This window comes from Entelurus aequoreus, linkage group LG01 (assembly GCF_033978785.1).
Source record: "Entelurus aequoreus isolate RoL-2023_Sb linkage group LG01, RoL_Eaeq_v1.1, whole genome shotgun sequence".
In the NCBI taxonomy this organism is placed as follows: Eukaryota; Metazoa; Chordata; class Actinopteri; order Syngnathiformes; family Syngnathidae; genus Entelurus; species Entelurus aequoreus.
Window position 1 is genome coordinate 18,630,600 of NC_084731.1, and position 19,963 is coordinate 18,650,562.

General features: G+C 40.4%; 1 protein-coding gene across 1 annotated transcript in view; it reads left to right on the forward strand.

Moving 5' to 3' along the window:
• The window catches only part of LOC133648740 (dihydropyridine-sensitive L-type skeletal muscle calcium channel subunit alpha-1-like), a 120,877-nt gene that overhangs the window by 25,830 nt on the left and 75,084 nt on the right, over positions 1-19,963 (forward strand). Inside the window, exons 9-14 of the mRNA XM_062045125.1 lie at positions 1,569-1,650; positions 2,572-2,732; positions 2,871-3,096; positions 5,823-6,030; positions 12,643-12,763; positions 13,501-13,615. Of these exons, the coding sequence (XP_061901109.1) occupies positions 1,569-1,650; positions 2,572-2,732; positions 2,871-3,096; positions 5,823-6,030; positions 12,643-12,763; positions 13,501-13,615 (913 nt within the window). The remainder of the gene's footprint in view (positions 1-1,568; positions 1,651-2,571; positions 2,733-2,870; positions 3,097-5,822; positions 6,031-12,642; positions 12,764-13,500; positions 13,616-19,963) is intronic.

A 19,963-nucleotide genomic window follows, 5' to 3' on the forward strand; every position in this document is an offset into this window, starting at 1 on the left:
TCCCGAATTTTCCGGGAGACTCCCGAATTTCAGTGCCTCTCCCGAAAATCTCCCGGGACAACCATTGTCCCGAATTTCTCCCGATTTTCACCCGTGCCGGCCCAGTCACATAACATCTACGGCTTTTGGAGCTCAGTGCACAACTGCACACACAACAAGAAGGAGACTATTATATATGTCTCCGTTATCCATAGGTTTATCTATAACCCATAAAGTAGGCAGGCACGGAGCTATTTCTCAGCGTGTGTTTATTCCAGCCGGCACCTTAATACACTGACACACAACATCCGGATTCCCATCATGCATTGCTTCAAAACTACGGCAAGTAGTAATGTCCAAAAATATAACAGAGACGAAGCAGAAGAACGAAGAAGAGACAGTCATGGCGAGGACGAGTAAGAAGAAGAAGTACGCTTGCAAGTTCCAAAATGATTGGAAACAAGAATTTCAGTGTAACATATGCCGAGACAAAGATGGCTATGCTGATAGCTGCAAGCAACATCCCGTTCTCATTTGCGGATGCTTTCAACAAATCCGTGAAGGATATGTTCCCGGATTCAGAGATCGCTCGCCAGTACTCAAATGGCAGAATAAAGGCTACTCAAATAGTGAAAGGTAAGTGTCATTTTTTTTTAAGTAAGCAGCAAGTACAGTACAGTTAATGGAACAACTGTGTTATTACTGATATATATATATATATATATATATATATATATATATATATATATATATATATATATATATATATATATATATCATCCATTCATTTTCTACCGCTTATATATATATATATATATATATATATATATATATATATATATATATATATATATATACAAAAATACTTGAATTTCAGTGAATTCTAGCTATAAATATACTCATCCCCCTTAATGTTGTATGCGGCTTCTGCAGACACACGTTAGTGACTGCAAGACATACTTAGTCAACAGCCATACAGGTCACACTGAGGGTTGCCGTATAAACAACTTTAACACTGTTGCAAATATGCGCCACACTGTGAACCCACACCAAACAAGAATGACAAACACATTTCGGGAGAACATCCGCACCGTAACACAACATAAACACAACAGAACAAATACCCAGAATCTCTTGCAGCCCTAACTCTTCCGGGCTACAATATACACCCCCGCTACCACCAAACCCCGCCCCTACCAACCCCGCCTACCTCAACCCCCCCCCCCCCCCCCCCCCCAATCTCCTAAATTCAGAGGTCTCAAGGTTGGCAAGTATGGCTTAAAGGTGCCTCTATATTGCACGCCTGAACTAATTAAGTCACGCCCTCGCCTCAGGCCTACTGGGTGTGAGACCTGGGTCCTAGTGTCCGCCACAATGTATGTACAGTTTTACAGAGAAAAGCTAGAAATATGCTAACAACAAGGGTTTTCTGTGAAAAGTACTAACTTGCTCAGATTTTGAAACTCTCCTCCAATCAAGAATGTGTTTTTCCCAACTTTAGTTAAACGTTTTGTGGTAAGCCACCACTCACATCTTGCTAAAACAAATTACACTCAATGATGCTCATTTTAATTTTTTTTTTTATTCAGGTCTGCTCCCTGCTGAAAATGGCGGATCGGAGGCAGGGAGTGCTGGGAAAATGGACACGATGCAATTGATAATATATTACTAGTAAGTAGTGGCATTTTCCTCCACCCCCCACCTCTTCTTTCTGGTGACAGGAACGAACACATACTTGCCAACCCTCCCGATTTTCCCGGGAGACTCCCGAATTTCAGTGCCCCTCCCAAAAATCTCCCGGGGCAACGATTCTCCCGAATTTCTCCCGATTTCCACCCGGACAACAATATTGGGGGCGTGCCTTAAAGACACTGCCTTTAACGTCCTCTCTCACCTGAAACCTTCACCCCTTAACAGCCGCATGCTGTCCAGGCGCCCGCTTTTCCTCCATATAAACAGCGTACCGGCCCAGTCACGTAATAATGTAGCGTTGGACGGGTTTAACAATGGTCTTTACTCGAAGATTGCAAGAACCGCTGACACGTTGCATGATCTTTTAACTGGTTTAATGATACTGCAAGGCATACTTGGTCAACAGCCATACATGTCACACTGACGGTGGACGTATAAACAACTTTAACACTGTTACTAAAATGCGCCACACTGTGAACCCACACCAAACAACCAAACAAAAATGACAAACACATTTCGGGAGAACATCCGCACCGTAACACAACATAAACACAACAGAACAAATACCCACAATCCTTTGCAGCACTAACTCTTCTGGGATGCTACAATAACATCTACGGCTTTTGGAGCTCAGAAGGAGACGAAGCAGAAGAACGAAGAAGAGACATGGCGACGACGAGTAAGAAGAAGAAATATGCTTGCAAGTTCCAAAAGAATTTCATTTCATCCAGAAAAGTTCGAAGGGGAAAGGGTATGCTGCCTGCACCTCAATCCCGCACCCCCAACCACGCCCTCAACACCCCCCCTTCCCCCATCTCCCGAATTCGGAGGTCTCAAGGTTGGCAAGTATGAACGAATATAATCAACTGAATCTAATTGTTTGTCTTCTCCCTTGCACAGTAAAGTGGCTCGCAAGTGGAATCGCTGGTTACGCCGTAAATGTCGGGTGTATGTCAAGTCCAAACTTTTCTACTGGTGGGTGATCATGCTGGTCTTCTTCAATACGCTTGCCATTGCAACAGAACACCACAAGCAGTCAGAAAGGCTCTCAAACTGGCAAGGTCAGACCCCAGCGTGCTATATCAAATTGGGTGCAGTATTACAAATCTAGTTGAATAACCCTCCTCTTTTCATTCTTTTCCTTCTGGGCATCACAATTGGTATTGTGGGCTAAAAAAAACCCCAACATCGATCAACAGACAACGCCAATAATCTCCTTCTATTCATGTTTTCTCTGGAGATGTTCATGAAGATGTACGCTCTTGGCTTGTCTTCGTACTTCATGTCTCTCTTCAATCGCTTTGACTGCTTCGTGGTGTCCACTGGCATCATGGAGCTCATCCTCGTACAAATGAACATCATGTCGGTAATGGGCATCTCGGTGCTCCGCTGCATCCGGCTGTTACGCTTGCTCAAAGTCACCAGGTAAACACTGCATGATATTTTCTTGTAACGTCCTCAAATCCTACAATGTTACCACACTGCTCGCTCCTTGTCATTACCTTGAAGATCTGAGGCTAAACAGAGGGCCGCAGAGAAGAAGTAAAACAGTGAATGACTGGTTAGCACAACAAGAAGGTTCAGGGTTTGATACTGGCTATTGTTTGGAGTTTGCATTTTCCTGATTTTTTTAGGGCATTGGATAATTCGCAACTGAGCTGTTACAATTGTCTCAAAATAGGGATGAGTACTAAGTCAGTACTATTATAAGAGCTAGGGGTGTAACAATTAGTTTGAACAATGATTCAATTCATAATTTGTGGTTGCCGATACGATCCAGGCACAACATTAATTTGTTCAATCCATACGATCAGAACGGTTCAGCACCGGTCAATAGTTTGGGCAGCAGAAGTCTCTTTAGCATTGACTTGTTGAAGAGAGAATTGCAACAGTCAATACGAGATGAAAAGAACGCGTGATTGACCATTTCGAGATCCAATTTTGAGAGCAAATTTATCACTTTAGAAATATTTCTGAGATGATTAAAAACTGTTTTTGGTCAGTGGACGGCAGTGACCCTCCAAAGTAAATGAGACACAGAAGTGTAAGTGTCAGGTTCAAATACTGATGACATCTATTAAACAAGACAAGAGGCAAATAATTAAACAGAGACAGAATTCAATTTGGACTCAATATTGAGGAGAGTCGTCTGTACACTGTACCCTTGTACACTGTACCCTTGTGCAGTAGCTCAGCACGCTCTGCCAAAAGATTGCACGCCTACTTCTTTTATTTTGGACCCTCCCCGACCACTGTTTCCAAAGGACAAAGGTCGCAAAAAGTTCACAGAAAAGGTCGTAAACAATTCACAGAAAAGGTCAGTTCAAAAAGAGTTCGTAAAATAGTTCAAAAAGAGGTCCATAAAATAGTTCAAAAATAGTTTGTAAAATACTTCAAAAAGAGGTCCATAAAATAGTTCAAAAAGAGTTTGTCTGGAAATTGGGCAGATCCTGCCATCTCTCCGCTTTGAAGTCCTTGGGTTAGAACAATATCTTTCTGTTGATTACCATACATGAAACACCTTCATCTTGCTTTCCCCCTACCCAGTGGAGTTTTACGAGCCTTACTCTTGGTAGGTTTCAAAGACAGCTTTTGTCTTCTCACCAGACCCTCAATGTAACACAAAGTTTTTGTGATAATTTAGAAACAATTATTCTAACAGTAAGAAAATAAGACTGGACAACTGGACAGCACAGCTCAGTGTAAAATGTTAAACAAATTGAGATTTGAAGACACAAAAGTACCAAAAATCGGGACCGTTGGGTACCGAATGGATTCAAATGTTTAAGGTACCCATCTCTACTCAGAAGGCACTGCTCCTGTTGTGATCGATTCAATGCCCTGGGAATACAATGACTTGGATGAATTAGAATATCCGCAGCCTTTTTCCAGATTTTGTTTTCTTCCCTGGTTTGCGCCCACATTCTAAAAGAATACATATTTGGTTCAGTCTAAAATATCAATTGTATGTGGTCTTTACGGTGCAATATGTTTCCATGTGATTGATGGGCTACCATTCCAGGGGGCCCAAAGTCAACCGGTATGAATGTGCTAAGTTAGGACAATTCCAAGGACCCACGAATGACAGGGGCCTACAAAAAATAATCAGCTGCCTAGGGGGCCCATTGTAATGGTTTTCATGGGACCCAGAATTCCTGCCGGCGCCCCCTGGATACATGCTTATACGTTTAACTGTGAACGAGATAATCGGTCCTTTCGGTCATAACCCAAAGCTCATGACCATAGGTGAGGATGGGAACGTAGATCGACCAGTAAATTGACAGCTTTGCCTTCCGACTCAGCTCCTTCTTCACCACAACGGATCGATACAGCGTCCGCATTACTGAAGACGCCGCACCGATCCGCCTGTCGATCTCACGATCCACTCTTCCCTCACTCGTGAACAAGACTCCTAGGTACTTGAACCCATCCCATCCCATCCTCACCTATGCTCATGAGCTTTGGGTTGTGACCGAAAGGACAAGATCACCGGTACAAGCGGCCGAAATGAGTTTTCTCCGTCGGGTGGCGGGTCTCTCCCTTAGAGATAGGGTGAGAAGCTCTGCCATCCGGGGGGAGCTCAAAGTAAAGCCGCTGCTCCTCCACATCCAGAGGAGCCAGATGAGGTGGTTCGGGCATCTGGTCAGGATGCCACTCGAACACCTCCCTAGGGAGGTGTTTAGGGAACGTCCGACCGGTAGGAGGCCACGGGGAAGACCCAGGACACGTTGGGAAGACTTTGTCTCCCGGCTGGCCTGGGAACGCCTCAGGATCCCCCGGGAAGAGCTGGACGAAGTGGCTGGGGAGAGGAAGGTCTGGGCTTCCCTGCTTAGGCTGCTTCCCCTGCGACCTGACCTCGGATAAGCGGAAGAAGATGGATGGATGGATGGATAATCGGTAGGACATTACTGAATGAACTGTCCTCAGCCTGTGATCAATGCTGTATGTCAGTTCTGTGATTTGGCTCTTGATCCAATCCAGCCGTGCTCAATCGGATTTGGTATCAGCTCCCTGCATGAGAAAATGTAATCAATGATTTGAAATATTTTACTTCCACATCCAGTCCTCTTTTGAACCGAATGTAAATAGTGTTAGAGTTCATTGGTGCTGCCTGAGTGACCAAGCTGCTGAACTGCTCTTGTGTGCCTTAGACACTGGACGTCTCTGAGTAACCTGGTGGCTTCTCTCCTGAACTCAACTCGCTCCATTGCCTGCTTGCTGCTTCTCCTCTTTCTCTTTATTGTCATATTTTCCCTGCTGGGTATGCAAGTGTTTGGAGGGAAGTTCAACTTTCCCAACCAAGCAAAGCCTCGCAGCACGTTTGATAGCTTCCCCCAGGCCCTGATCACCGTTTTTCAGGTACACAAACATTTGGGTGTCAAATATTCTTCTAGTTTTTTTTTAAATGCACAATATTGTTTAATTTTGATGTATATTATATTCAACTTACTTATTTGTATATTGCATTTAAATCACACATAATTTTGTTACATTTGAAGTTTGCTCTTGTTCAGTTGTAGAGGTAATGTACCGTGGGGGTATTCTTCCAATATGTCAACAGTATCGCTATAATTATATAATGCAGGGGTGTCCAAACTTTTTGACTCGAGGTCCGCATTGGGCTAAAAAAATTTGGCCAAGGGCCAAAAGCCAACTGCATGTAAAGTAACAATATATACATACAGTATATAGAGTACAGGCCAAAAGTTTGGACACACCTTCTCATTTCAATGTGTTTTCTTTATTTTCATGACTATTTACATTGTAGATTGTGAAAACCATTTCAGGTGACTACCTCTTGAAGCCCATCGAGAGAATGCCAAGAGTGTGCAAAGCAGTGATCAGAGCACAGGGTGGCTATTTTGAAGAAACTAGAATATAAAACATGTTTGCAGTTATTTCACCTTTTTTTGTTAAGTACATAACTCCACATGTGTTCATTCATAGTTTTGATGCCTTCAGTGACAATCTACAATGTAAATATTCATGAAAATAAAGAAAACACATTGAATGAGAAGGTGTGTCCAAACTTTCGGCCTGTATATATATATATATATATATATATATATATATATATATATATATATATATATATATATATATATATATATATATATATATATATATATATATTATCAACATCAGAGGGTCAAATGTGCGAGAAAATGAGAGCAGACAGTGTTGACAAACAGTGTTGCAACCTTGTGTGGGAACCGCAGGTGCAGAATAATAAATATATATATATATATATATATATATATATATATATATATATATATATATATATATATATATATATATAGTCAAGGTTTCTGTGGTTTGTCCGTTATACAGTGCTCAACACCGGGGTAGAGTGGAATATACCTTAGGTCAGAAAAAACACAAAGGCTATATCATCCCTACAAGCCTGTTTCGCAGGTTTCCCCCGTCAGGGGATTTTATAAAGCAGGGAAACCTGCGAAACAGGCTTGTAGGGATGATATAGCCTTTGTGTTTTTTCTGACCTAACCTATATATATTCGGTACCCAACAGGAAAAAAAAAAGATTTTAAGTATGCCTTGTAGTCCGGAAAATACGGTATGTGTAATTTCAAATGATATATACGTGTTTTATAATGTCCACAAAGTTTAATGTGCAGGAGGTGTGTTATGTGCGATCGTGTGTTGACTTTATTTGTTGGATATAGTTAGTTTACACCAGGGATATCCAAATTGCGGCCCGGGGGCCATTTGCGGCCCGCAGGTCATTTTTTAACGGCCTCACGGCCCATTTTAAAATACGATTAAAAAAATTAAAAACATAAAAAGTGGTATGAAAGACCAAACAGGTGAAATGTAACAAGAAAATGTTGCAATGTTTACTCTAATAACACAAAGCTGCCATGCAGGCTGTTTCTTTCTTTAAAAAATAATAATGAATCAAAATCAATCAATCAATCAATCAATCAATGTTTATTTATATAGCCTTAAATCACAAGTGTCTCAAAGGGCTGTACAAGCCACAACGACGTCCTCTGTACAGAGCCCACATACGGGCAAGGAAAACTCACCCCAGTGGGACGTCAATGTGAATGACTATGAGAAACCTTGGAGAGGACCGCATATGTGGGTAACCCCCCCCCCCCCCTAGGGGAGACCGAAAGCAATGGATGTCGAGTGGGTCTGACATAATATTGTGAAAGTCCAACACATCAGCGAAAGTCCAGTCCATGGTGGGGCCAGCAGGAACCATCCCGAGCGGAGACGGGTCAGCAGCGTAGAGATGTCCCAATCCGATGAACAGGCTAGCGGTCCACCCCGGAGCAGAGTAGAAAAGAAAAGAAAAGAAATGGCAGATCAACTGGTCTAAAAAGGGAGTCTATTTAAAGGCTAGAGTATACAAATGAGTTTTAAGATGGGACTTAAATGCTTCTACTGAGGTAGCATCTCTAACTTTTACCGGGAGGGCATTCCATAGTATTGGAGCCCGAATAGAAAACGCTCTATAGTCCGCAGACTTTTTTTGGGCTCTGGGAATCACTAATAAGCCGGAGTTCTTTGAACGCAGATTTCTTGCCGGGACATATGGTACAATACAATCCGCAAGATAGGCAGGAGCTTGACCGTGTAGTATTTTATACATAAGTAGTAAAACCTTAAAGTCGCATCTTAGGTGCACAGGAAGCCAGTGCAGGTGAGCCAGTATAGGCGAATATGATCAAACTTTCTTGTTTTTGTCAAAAGTCTAGCAGCCGCATTTTGTACCATCTGTAATCTTTTAATGCTAGACATAGGGAGGCCCGAAAATAAAACGTTACAGTAATCGAGACGAGATGTAACGAACGCATGGATAATGATCTCAGCTTCGCTTGTGGACAAAATGGAACGTATTTTAGCGATATTACGGAGATGAAAAAGGCCGTTTTAGTAACACTCTTAATGTGCGACTCAAACGAGAGAGTTGGGTCGAAGATAATACCCAGATTCTTTACCGAGTCGCCTTGTTTAATTGTTTGGTTGTCAAATGTTAAGGTGGTATTATTAAATAGATGTCGGTGTTGAGCAGGACCGATAATCAGCATTTCCGTTTTCTTAGCGTTGAGTTGCAAAAAGTTAGCGGACATCCATTTCATTAAGACACGCCTCCAGCTGACTACAATCCGGCGTGTTGGTCAACTTTAGGGGCATGTAGAGTTGGGTGTCATCCGCATAACAGTGAAAGCTAACACCGTATTTGCGTATGATGTCACCTAGCGGCAGCATGTAAATACTAAAGAGTGCAGGGCCAAGAACCGAACCCTGGGGAACTCCGCACGTTACCTTAACATAGTCCGAGGTCACATTGTTATGGGAGACACACTGCATCCTGTCAGTAAGATAAGAGTTAAACCAAGACAAGGCTAAGTCTGACATCCCAATACGCGTTTTGATACGCTCTAATAAAATATTATGATCAACAGTATCGAAAGCGGCGCTAAGATCAAGAAGCAGCAACATAGATGACGCATCAGAATCCATCGTTAGCAATAGATCATTAGTCATTTTTGCGAGGGCTGTCTCCGTAGAGTGATTTGCCCTGAAACCGGATTGAAAAGGTTCACAGAGATTGTTAGACGCTAAGTGTTCATTTAGCTGCTGTGCGACAATTTTTTCGAGAATTTTCGAGATAAACGGAAGGTGGGACACCGGCCGGTAGTTCACCATGAGGTCAGGATCGAGGTTAGGTCTTTTGAGTAGAGGATGAATAACCGCTTTTTTGAATGCTAGGGGAACAGTACCAGAGGAAAGTGATAAGTTTATAATATTTAACACTGATGGACCTAATAAAACAAAAAGCTCCTTGATAAGTTTCCCAGGAATTGGGTCAAGTAAACATGTTGTTTGTTTTGTCCCATTTACACATTTTAACAATTCCTCCAATGTTATTTCATCAAAGAGAGAGAAACTATTTTGGAGGGCAGTGTCCGTCGTATATATAGTCGTATCTGTGTTAATAGAGCCCAGTTGTAGCTGAGATGCATTGTCTTTAATCTCTTTTCTAATGACTTCAATTTTCTTATTAAAGAAATTCATAAAGTCATCTGCTGAGTGGGTGGAGCTACTGGGAGGAGTCCCTTGTTGGGTTAGCGATGCTACTGTACTAAACAAAAATTTAGGATCATTTTTGTTGAGGTGGATGAGATTTGAGTAATATTTAGCTTTAGCTGAGGTAAGCATGCGTTTATAAGTTATTAAACTATCACTCCATGCTTGATGGAAAACCTCAAGTTTAGTCGCACGCCATTTGCGTTCCAGCTTTCTACATGATAATTTCTGGGCTTTAGTTTCTTCTGTAAACCATGGGGTACGCCTTTTAGGGGCCCCTTTTAGCCTTAGCGGTGCTACACTATCAATGGTGTCGCGCAGGGGGTCGTTAAAGCTGTTAGTGAGGTTATCAATAGAGCCCACATAATTTGGGAATGGTGCCATTACCGAAGGCAGTAGGTCAGTAAGAGTCGTCGTTGTGGCAGCATTAATGTTGCGGCTGCTATAGTAGTCATTATTATTATTATTAGTTTGTTGACAATGAGTCAGAACTTCGAATTTTATAAGGTAATGATCGGACATTACTTTAGTGTACGGGAGTATCGTAAATTTAGAGGTGGTGACACCCCTGACAAGCACTAGATCTATCGTATTACCGTTGCGATGCGTGGGTTCATTAATTATTTGTGTAAGACCACAGCTATCAATTATAGTCTGGAGCGCCACGCATGGAGGGTCCGATGGGGTATTCATATGGATGTTAAAGTCTCCCATTATGATTATATTGTCGGCGTGCGTCACTAGATCAGCAACGAACTCTGAAAATTCATTGATAAAGTCCGAATAGGGCCCTGGGGGGCGGTAGATGACAGCCAGGTGCAGAGGCAGCGGTGTGACAAACTTCACAGTAAGCACCTCAAACGAGTTATATTTATTATTTAGGTCCGAGGTAAGGCTAAAGTTTTTGTTGTATATCAGTGCAACACCCCCACCCTTTTTAATGGGACGGGCAATATGCGTTCCCGTATAGCCAGGAGGAGACGCCTCACCGAGCGCAAAAAATTGTCTGGTTTGAGCCAGGTCTCGGCTAGACCAACGACATCAAGATTGTTGTCTCTGATGACTTCATTAACTAATAACGTTTTGGAAGACAATGACCTTATGTTTAAAAAGCCCATATTATAGGTAGTGGGCTGTTTTGAGGAGTTTTTGTTGAAAGTATCCATAGTAGCAATATTAATAATGTTACGTTTATTATGCGTAGTGCACTTTAAATAATTTCGACCATATCTAGGAATTGATATGACAGGAATTTTTAGATTGTTTGCCACCTCAGTAAAATGCATGTCCACCTCTGACGCAGAAAAAACATTATGTGAGTTGTATATTATTCTAAGAGAATTGCTATGTGTGCAGGGATTATCCAGCCTGGCGCTGGCTAGTTCTAGCTTAACAGACTCCTTATTAGCGCTTCTTTGTGGATTAGCATTTAGCTTTTTCGTTAGCCCCGCTAACAACAACGCATTTAGCTTTGTTGTTAGCCCCGCCCGACACCCCCGCTTCTGCTTCCGAGCGCATCGCTTACGTCTCTTTCGTTGACGGTCTCAGCTGGTAGTGGACGCCGCTGCTTCAAAGGCCACTGCTGGATGTAGCTCGCAAAGAATTCCCAAGCTAGCGAGTATGTCCACCGTACACGCATCTTTCAGCCCAAAATGGCCCGATCTCTCCACATCCAGAATCGTATGTCGGTCGTAAGTGATCACGGAGTGAACACGCTGTGAGCCAGCCATGAAATTGACTGAATTGAGGGGTATTTTTGCCAAATCGGTCTACACTTCCAGGAGCGCTCGCAAGAAGCCGCTGCCTTGAGCGCCGCCATCTTGAAAAAATAAAAAATAAATAAAAATAAAAAAATCAATGTTATTATGAATTATTGACCTATCCAAGGCTCCAATTACGTCACATTAAATATTGCACTTTGAGATATTTTTTGAGGAAAATGTTTTTTTGCATATTTTGTGTTTGCCATATAAAAAATGTAGCTGTTTTTTTTTTTTATAAAGAAGGGCCTAAAGCGAACAAACAAAAAACATAAACAACAATACAACTTATAATTGACGGATAGATCTGAAGTTGATCTCGAGATTATTGTGTTAAAATTAAACAGTAAAAAAAATGTATAATTTATTTTTTAACACTTTAATGAGTAGGACCCTTTTGGTTCCCCAATCATTTTTGTGTGATTTGTTTTTAAGTGTCATCGCTCAAAAAATAATAATGAATTAAAATCAATGGTGTTATGAGTTATTGACCTTTTTAAGGCTCCAATTATTATATAATCTGAAATATTCCACTTAAAAATTTTATTGGGTGAAAATAATGAATATTTTGTGTTTTTTCCATTAAAAAACAGGGTTTTCTTTCACAAAAAAGAGCATACGACTTAAATCTTTAAAAACGTTATATTGACAGATAGACCTAATGTTGATCTAGGGATTTAAAACTTGAATAATAATAAAAATAATAATACCGAATAATGACACATATTTAATATTTTTTTGACCAAAACCCTTTGGGATCCCTGGGATCAAGCCTGAGTGGCGGCCTAAATGTATATTTTTTATACATATATTGTATTGGTTTTTAAAATAAAAAAATATCAAAATGGCCCCCGCTTGCTTTGATTTTTCAGTGTGCGGCCCTCAGAGGAAAAAGTTTAGACACCCCTGGTTTACACCATGAGTGGGAAAAGTTGTTTGGATCGGGTCATATAACATGATGCTGTGCTTGTACACTTGGAAATAAACTTGTGGTTGTGAACTAATTATTCCATCGACCTCCACACGAGGCCGGCAAAATCCTTCCAATAGCCTACCAATTCATAGGAGTCAAAAATACACCGTTTGGACACCCCTGATATAATGCCTGGGGTTAGTATGTGATGCCCACACCTACGTTGTGTTTCAGATCCTGACGGGCGAGGACTGGAATGCTGTAATGTATGATGGCATTATGGCACATGGAGGACCCAGCATGCCCGGAATCCTCGTCAGCATCTACTTCATCATCCTGTTTGTTTGTGGAAACTGTATCCTTTTTAACCCTTGTGTGGTGTTCGGGTCTGTGGGACCCGTTTAAAATTTTTATTAAAAGAAAAATGATACAATTAATTAATTTTTCAAACTGAGACTCACTGACTTTGGCTCATTTTCTGTGAAGAACATGTATCAGAATACATATTTAATGACCACACACCATACAGCCCCACCTACACCTTCTATTACATATAAGATGTCCGGGTCCACTGGACCCGGGGCTAATAGAAGTGTGGAAATTGATGTTCTGTGTACCACACCCACACCCACACACAGCAGGCCTAAACAGGAGGAGGACAGAGTGTAGGTACACAGAACATCAGAGGGTCAAATGTGAGAGAAAATGAGAGCAGACAGTGTTGACAAACAATGTTGCAACCTTGTGTGGGAACCGCGGGTGAAGAAATACAAAAGAAGAATCCCTGTGGGATGCAGAAACTGGCAGAGACATTTTCCGTGCAACGTTCATATTGTTGTTACTCAGTTTGTGGGTCTGATGGACCCGTTGCATGTTGTGGCTTTTAATGCCTCACAATCAAACACTTGTATGTTACAATACTGAACAGATGCAATGGGTCCATCAGACCCACAAACGCTGGCTGAGTAACAACAATATGAACATTGCACAAGGGTTAAGTTGCCAAATGTCACACCTGTACCTTTCTGCAAAACATGCAAACGTCCCACGTAATCACTAAGCTGGTATTTTCTTTGACCGCAATCCATCCAGTCATTCTTCTGAATGTCTTCCTGGCCATTGCGGTGGATAATTTGGCTGAAGCGGAGTCGTTGACCTTGGCTCAGAAGGAGAAAGCAGAGGAAATGAATCGAAAGAAAGCACTCAGGTTAGTCGTTCTTTGTCACCGCAGTTTGCAAACGCATGGTAAGCGTGTTCAAATGAAGGAAATCTGCTCATATTGCAGCATCCACACTATTTATGGTTATTTTTATTAGCTTGCAATTTGGTCATCATTTTAATGACGACTTAGTCAAACCGTTATATCTTCAAATGGCCCTTGTTGGATCCTTTTCTAGTTTTTCAGTAAAGTATGTGGTTTTGTGAAGGTCCCTGCAATATCTATGGCATAATAACTTCCAGAAATTGATTGATTGAAACTTTTTATTAGTAGATTGCACAGTACAGTACATATTCCGTACAATTGACCACTAAATGGTAACACCCGAATAAGTTTTTCAACTTGTTTAAGTCGGGGTCCACGTTAGTCAATTCATGGTAACACACACAGACACACACACGGTAACACATGGTAAATCACACCCGACTGTGACATTTCATAAACATTTTGACGTTGACCATTTTCAGTCACGTCCGTACCCTCTCTCTCTCTTTCTGCTCCCGGCCGCTTACTGTTAAAGACAACAGATGATTAGATTAACACGTACCACCTGTGAAATCCAATCACCTGCCAGCCGTGTCTCGCCGTCAGCACATGCCCCCGCCCCTGCCCGATGGTGCTCGTCCTCAGTATCCATGGACAGCGGCGGTGACTTTTCCTCCTGTAGGCAGCGCTGACTACTACTCCCCCCACAGTGATGTTCTTTGTTAATGTGTATGTGGTACGGTGGCCTAGAAAGGTCACAACAACTGCAAACGCCACAACACAACAACTTTTAGCCACAAAAAAATTACAAAAGCCACAAGCCGATAAATGCTTTAAAATGTAATATCGGAAATTATCGGTATCGTTTTTGTTATTATCAGTATCGTTTTTTATTTATTTTTTTATTTATTAAATCAACATAAAAAACACAAGATACACTTACAATTAGTGCATCAACCCAGAAAAACTCCCTCCCCCATTCACACTCATTCACACAAAAGGGTTGTTTCTTTCTGTTAATAATATTCTGGTTCCTACATTATATATCAATATATATCAATACAGTCTGCAAGGGATACAGTCCGTAAGCACACATGATTGTGCGTGCTGCTGGTCTACTAATAGTACTAACCTTTAACAGTTAATTTTACTCATTTTCATTAATTACTAGTTTCTATGCAACTGTTTTTATATTGTTTTACTTTCTTTTTTATTCAAGAAAATGTTTTTAATTTATTTATCTTATTTTATTTTATATTTTTTTTTAAAAAGGACCTTATCTTCACCATACCTGGTTGTCCAAATTAGGCATAATAATGTGTTAATTCCACGACTGTATATATCAGTATCGGTTGATATCGGTATCAGTAATTAAAGAGTTGGACAATATCGGAATATCGGATATCGGCAAAAAGCCATTATCGGACATCCCTAGCCACAAATAATGCAATTGTCACAACACAAAAACACAAGCCACAACACAAGTGACAGCGGATCGCAACAACTTACCTTCACTTACGTTGCTAACTTTGTTCTTCCGAAACTTTACACCTCAGCCACGAGAATTTGGCCCACTCTCACTTCAGTTGTCGATCAACGTTGTTGTATTGTGGCTTAGTGTTGTTATGTTGTGGCGTAAAGATGTTGTTTTGTGGTGTTTGCAATTGTAATGGCTTTTGCAATCGTGTTGTGGCGGAAAGTTGTTGTGTTGTCACTTAATGTTGTTTTATCCTGGCTTTATTTTGTTGTGTTGTGGCGTAGGGGCTTTTACAAAAGTTGTTGTGTTATCATGCAATGTAATATTATTGTGGCTTAATGTTGTGGTCTAAATGTGTTGTGTTGTGGCGTTAAGTTGTTGTGTTGTGGCGTTTGCATTTGTAGTGGCTTTTATAATCGTGTTGTGCCTTAAAGTTGCATTGTGGCTTTGTGTTGTTTTGTTGGGGTGTGTGCATTTGTGGTGGCTTTTGCAATCCTATCGTGGCTGAAAAATGTTGTGTTGTCGTGCAATGTTGTTGTATTGTGGCTTAATGTGGTTGTGTTGTGGCTTTATGTAGTGTTGAGACGTTTGCAACTTTGCGTTTGTTACAGCGTTTGCAATCGTGTTGTCGCATAATGTTATAATATTGTGACTTTATGTTGTGGTTTTAGGTTTTTGTGTTGTGGCATGAAGTTAATGTGTTGTGGTGTTTGGATTTGTAGTGGCTTTTGTTGTGGTTGAAAGTTGTTGTGTTGTCCCACAATGACATTGTGTTGTGGCTTTATGTCGTTGTGTTGTGACTTTTGCAACTTTGCATTTGTTACAGCTTTTGCAATTGTGCTGTGGCTGAAATGTGTTGTGTTGCCACTTAATGTTGTTGTATTTTGGCTTTATCTTGTTTTGTTGTGGCGTAAGGTTGTTGTGTTATCACTTAATGTTATATATTTGACTACAAAGTTATTGTGTTTTGGCATTAAATTGTTGTGTGTTGGCGTTTGCATTTATAGTGGCTTCAATAATTGTGTTGTGGCTTAAAGTTGTTGTGTTGTCATTTAATGTTGTTGTATTGTGGCTATATCTTGTTGTGTTGTGGCGTATGGTTGTTGTGTAGGGGCTTTTACAAAAGTTGTTGTGTTATCACGCAATGTGATGTTATTGTGGCAAAGTGTTGCGGTCTATATCTTTTGTGTTGTGGCATTAAGTTGTTGTGTTGTGGCGTTTGCATTTGTAGTGGCTTTTATAAGCGTGTTGTGGCTTTATGTTGTTTTGTTGTAGTGTTTGCATTTGTGGTGGCTTTTGCAATCCTATTGTGGCTGAAAGTTTTGGTGTTGTCACTTAATGTTGTTGTATTGTGGCTTCATCATGTTGTGTTGTGGCGTATGGTTGTGTTGTGGCGTAGGGGCTTTTACAAAAGTTGTTGTGTTGTCACGCAATGTAATATTATTGTGGCTTAATGTTGTGGTCTAAATGTATTGTGTTGTGGTATTAAGTTGTTGTGTTGTGGCGTTTGCATTTGTAAGGGCTTTTTTAATCGTGTTGTGCCTTAAACAACACAAAAAGAATGCCATTGTGATTTAATCTTACACAGACACACGTAAAAGTGTTAGCTATTGAGCTAGCGATTACATTACGCTAGCACGGGGGTCGGCAACTCGCGGCTCTAGAGCCGCTCTTTAGCGCCGCCCTAGTGGCTCTCTGGAGCTTTTTCAAAAATGTATGAATTATGGAAAAAGATGAGGGGAAAAATATATTTTTTGTTTTAATAATGTTTCTGTAGGAGGACAAACATGACACAAACCTCCCTAATTGTTATAAATCACACTGTTTATATTAAACATGCTTCACTGATTCGAGTATTTGGCGAGCGCCGTTTTGTCCTACTAATTTTGGCGGTCCTTGAACTCACCGTAGTTTGTTTACATGTATAACTTTCTCCGACTTTCTAGGGCGTGTTTCATGTTGCTTCTTTTTCTGTCTCATTTTGTCCACCAAACTTTTAACGTTGTGCGTGAATGCACACAGGTGAGTTTTGTTGATGTTGACTTGTGTGGAGTGCTAATCAGGCATATTTGGCCATTGCATTAATGCAAGCTAATCGATGCTAACATGCTATTTAGGCTAGCTATATGTACATATTGCATCATTATGCCTCATTTTTAGGTATATTTGTGGTCATTTAGTTTCCCTTAAGTGCTCTTAATTCAATGTATATCTCATGACACAGGCTTTTCATTTTTTGCGGCTCCAGACAGATTTGTTTTTGTATTTTTGGTCCAATATGGCTCTTTCAACATTTTGGGTTGCCGACCCCTGCGCTAGCACGTGCAAATATGCATTAAAACACTACAGACATCACACATGGGACGGTTTAGTAAGTATAAACAGTTTTTAATTATACTGTAAAACTTACAAACTTTGTTTGGAGTTATGAATGAAGAATTCATACGTGTAGAAACGCTGTGGACGACTAGAACAGTGTTTTTCAAACTTTTTTGAGCCAAGGCACATTTTTTTCACTGAAAAAATCCTGAGGCACACCACCAGCAGAAATCCTTAAAAAAACGAAACTCAGTAGCCGATATTGACAATAAAAAGTCGTTCTCGCAATTGTTGGATATGAATTTAAACCATAACCAAGCATGCATCACTATAGCTCTTGTCTCAAAGTAGGTGTACTGTCACCACCTGCCACATCACACTGTGACTTATTTGGAGTTTCTTTGTGTTAACCTGTGTGTAGTGTTTTAGTTATTGTCTTGCGCTCCTATTTTGGTGTTTTTTCCTGTTTTTTTTTGGTATTTTCCTGTTGCAGTTTCATGTCTTCCTTGAGCGCTATTCTCCACACCTGCTTTGTTTTCGCAATCCAGACTATTTAAGTTGTGCGGACGCTTTCCTTCTTTGCGGGGACATTGTTGATTGTCATGTCATGTACGGATGTACTTTGTGGACGCCGTCTCTGCTCCACAGTAAGTCTTTCCTGTCGTCCAGCATTTTGTGTTTTGTTTACTTTGCCGCCAGTTCAGTTTTGGTTTTGTTTTGCATAGCCATGCCTAAGCTTCAATGCCTTTTCTTTTTGGTTTAAGCATAAGATACCTTTTTATGTGCACGTTCCTTCCCGCTGTCGTCTGCATATTGTGATCACGATACGACGTGTTCGCGACATCTACAAAGCAATTAGCTACCTGCTGCCACCTACTGATATGGAAGAGTATAACGTGGTTACTCTGCCTGAGCACTAGACAGTACAGACACTCAAACAACGGCACATTATTTACGGATTATAATTACTTGTGTACAAAAAATTTTTTTAACCCGATTAGGTGAAATTTCATAACCTCTCACAGCACACCAGACTGTATTCCGGCACATTAGTTGAAAAACACTGGACTAGAAGACTGAACGACACGCTACTTCCGGTTGAAAGCACTAAATGGAAGGACACTGCAGCACCTGCAGTGAACAAACTCATCCAAAAGACGGTGCCCTGGCACAAACTATAAAACTCAATGTATATGCTTGTTTTGTTTTGTTTTTTAAAACTCTTTTATTAAATCCATATATTAGCCCAGGGGTCACCAACCTTTTTGAAACCAAGGGCTACTTCTTGGGTACTGATTAATGCGAAGGGCTACCAGTTTGATAACCACTTAAATAAATTGCCAGAAGTAGCCAATTTGCTCAATTTACCTTTAACTCTGTTATTATTAATAATTAATTATATTTATCTTTGTGGAAACACTGATCATCTTAATGATTTCTCACAATAAACATATATAGAAACAGATAAATATCAATATGCAACACTTTATTTTTATATTTTCTCTAAGTGCACATTTTTCAAATTGCACATTTTCAAATGATCACTTCTAAGACAGTCTTGTGAAATCACAATATCCCATTTTAACTAGCTAGCCACTAACATTTTTTAACAAATCATGATTTATTTTGCACCATGTTTGTACAAATAATAACTCATGTAAAATACAAAAGTAAACTCTCAAATTTTTAAATCATGTCACACTTTGAACTGGACACCAAATCTGTTATCTGTTTCTTTGTCAGTTAGTGGGAAGCCTGGCATTGCATGCTGTTAACTAGTGTGTTGTACTCTGGTGTGTAACTTGACACTGCAACTCTGAGTGAGTCTTGCAGATGTGCATCAGTGAGGCGTGTTCTGTGTTTGTTCTTGATGAAGTTCATGTCAGAAAAGGCTGATTCACAAAGATAAGATTTTTCCTCATTGTTTGCGGAACCTTCTTAATCTTTTGGACATATTTTCACAGCAATCTGGCCTTAAGCTTAATTATGATAAATGTAAAATGTTAAGGATCGGAAATCTAAAGGGAACGTCCTTTCGAATGGAATGCAAAGTGCCTGTTTTGTGGACAGATGGACCAGTTAACATACTTGGTGTTGTTGTCCCAGAAAATCTGGAAGATCTAGGCTCAGTAAAGTATGATAATCGACTAAGAAAGCTGGACAAAATTATGCAATTATGGAAAGGGAAATCCCTAACCTTGTATGGTAAAATGGCTATTGCCAACTCGTTAATTATTCCTCAATTTATTTATTTGTTTTTGTCATTACCAGCTCCATCACAAAACTTTTTTAAGATTTATGAGCGGAGGGTCTTCGATTTTGTCTGGAACGGCAAACCAGAAAAGATTAAAAGAAAGGTTTTGTACAAAGAGTATGAATATGGGGGCCTGAAACTTCTCAACCTTGAAGCTATGTGTCTGTCTTTAAAAGCATCAATTGTTCCAAAGATGTATTTAAACATTGAGTGGTACACAAATGTCCTGTTGGACAAAAAACATGTACTGTATCAAAAGAAATTGTATCCTTTTTTACAAGTGATCCCCTCCCAGAGAGTC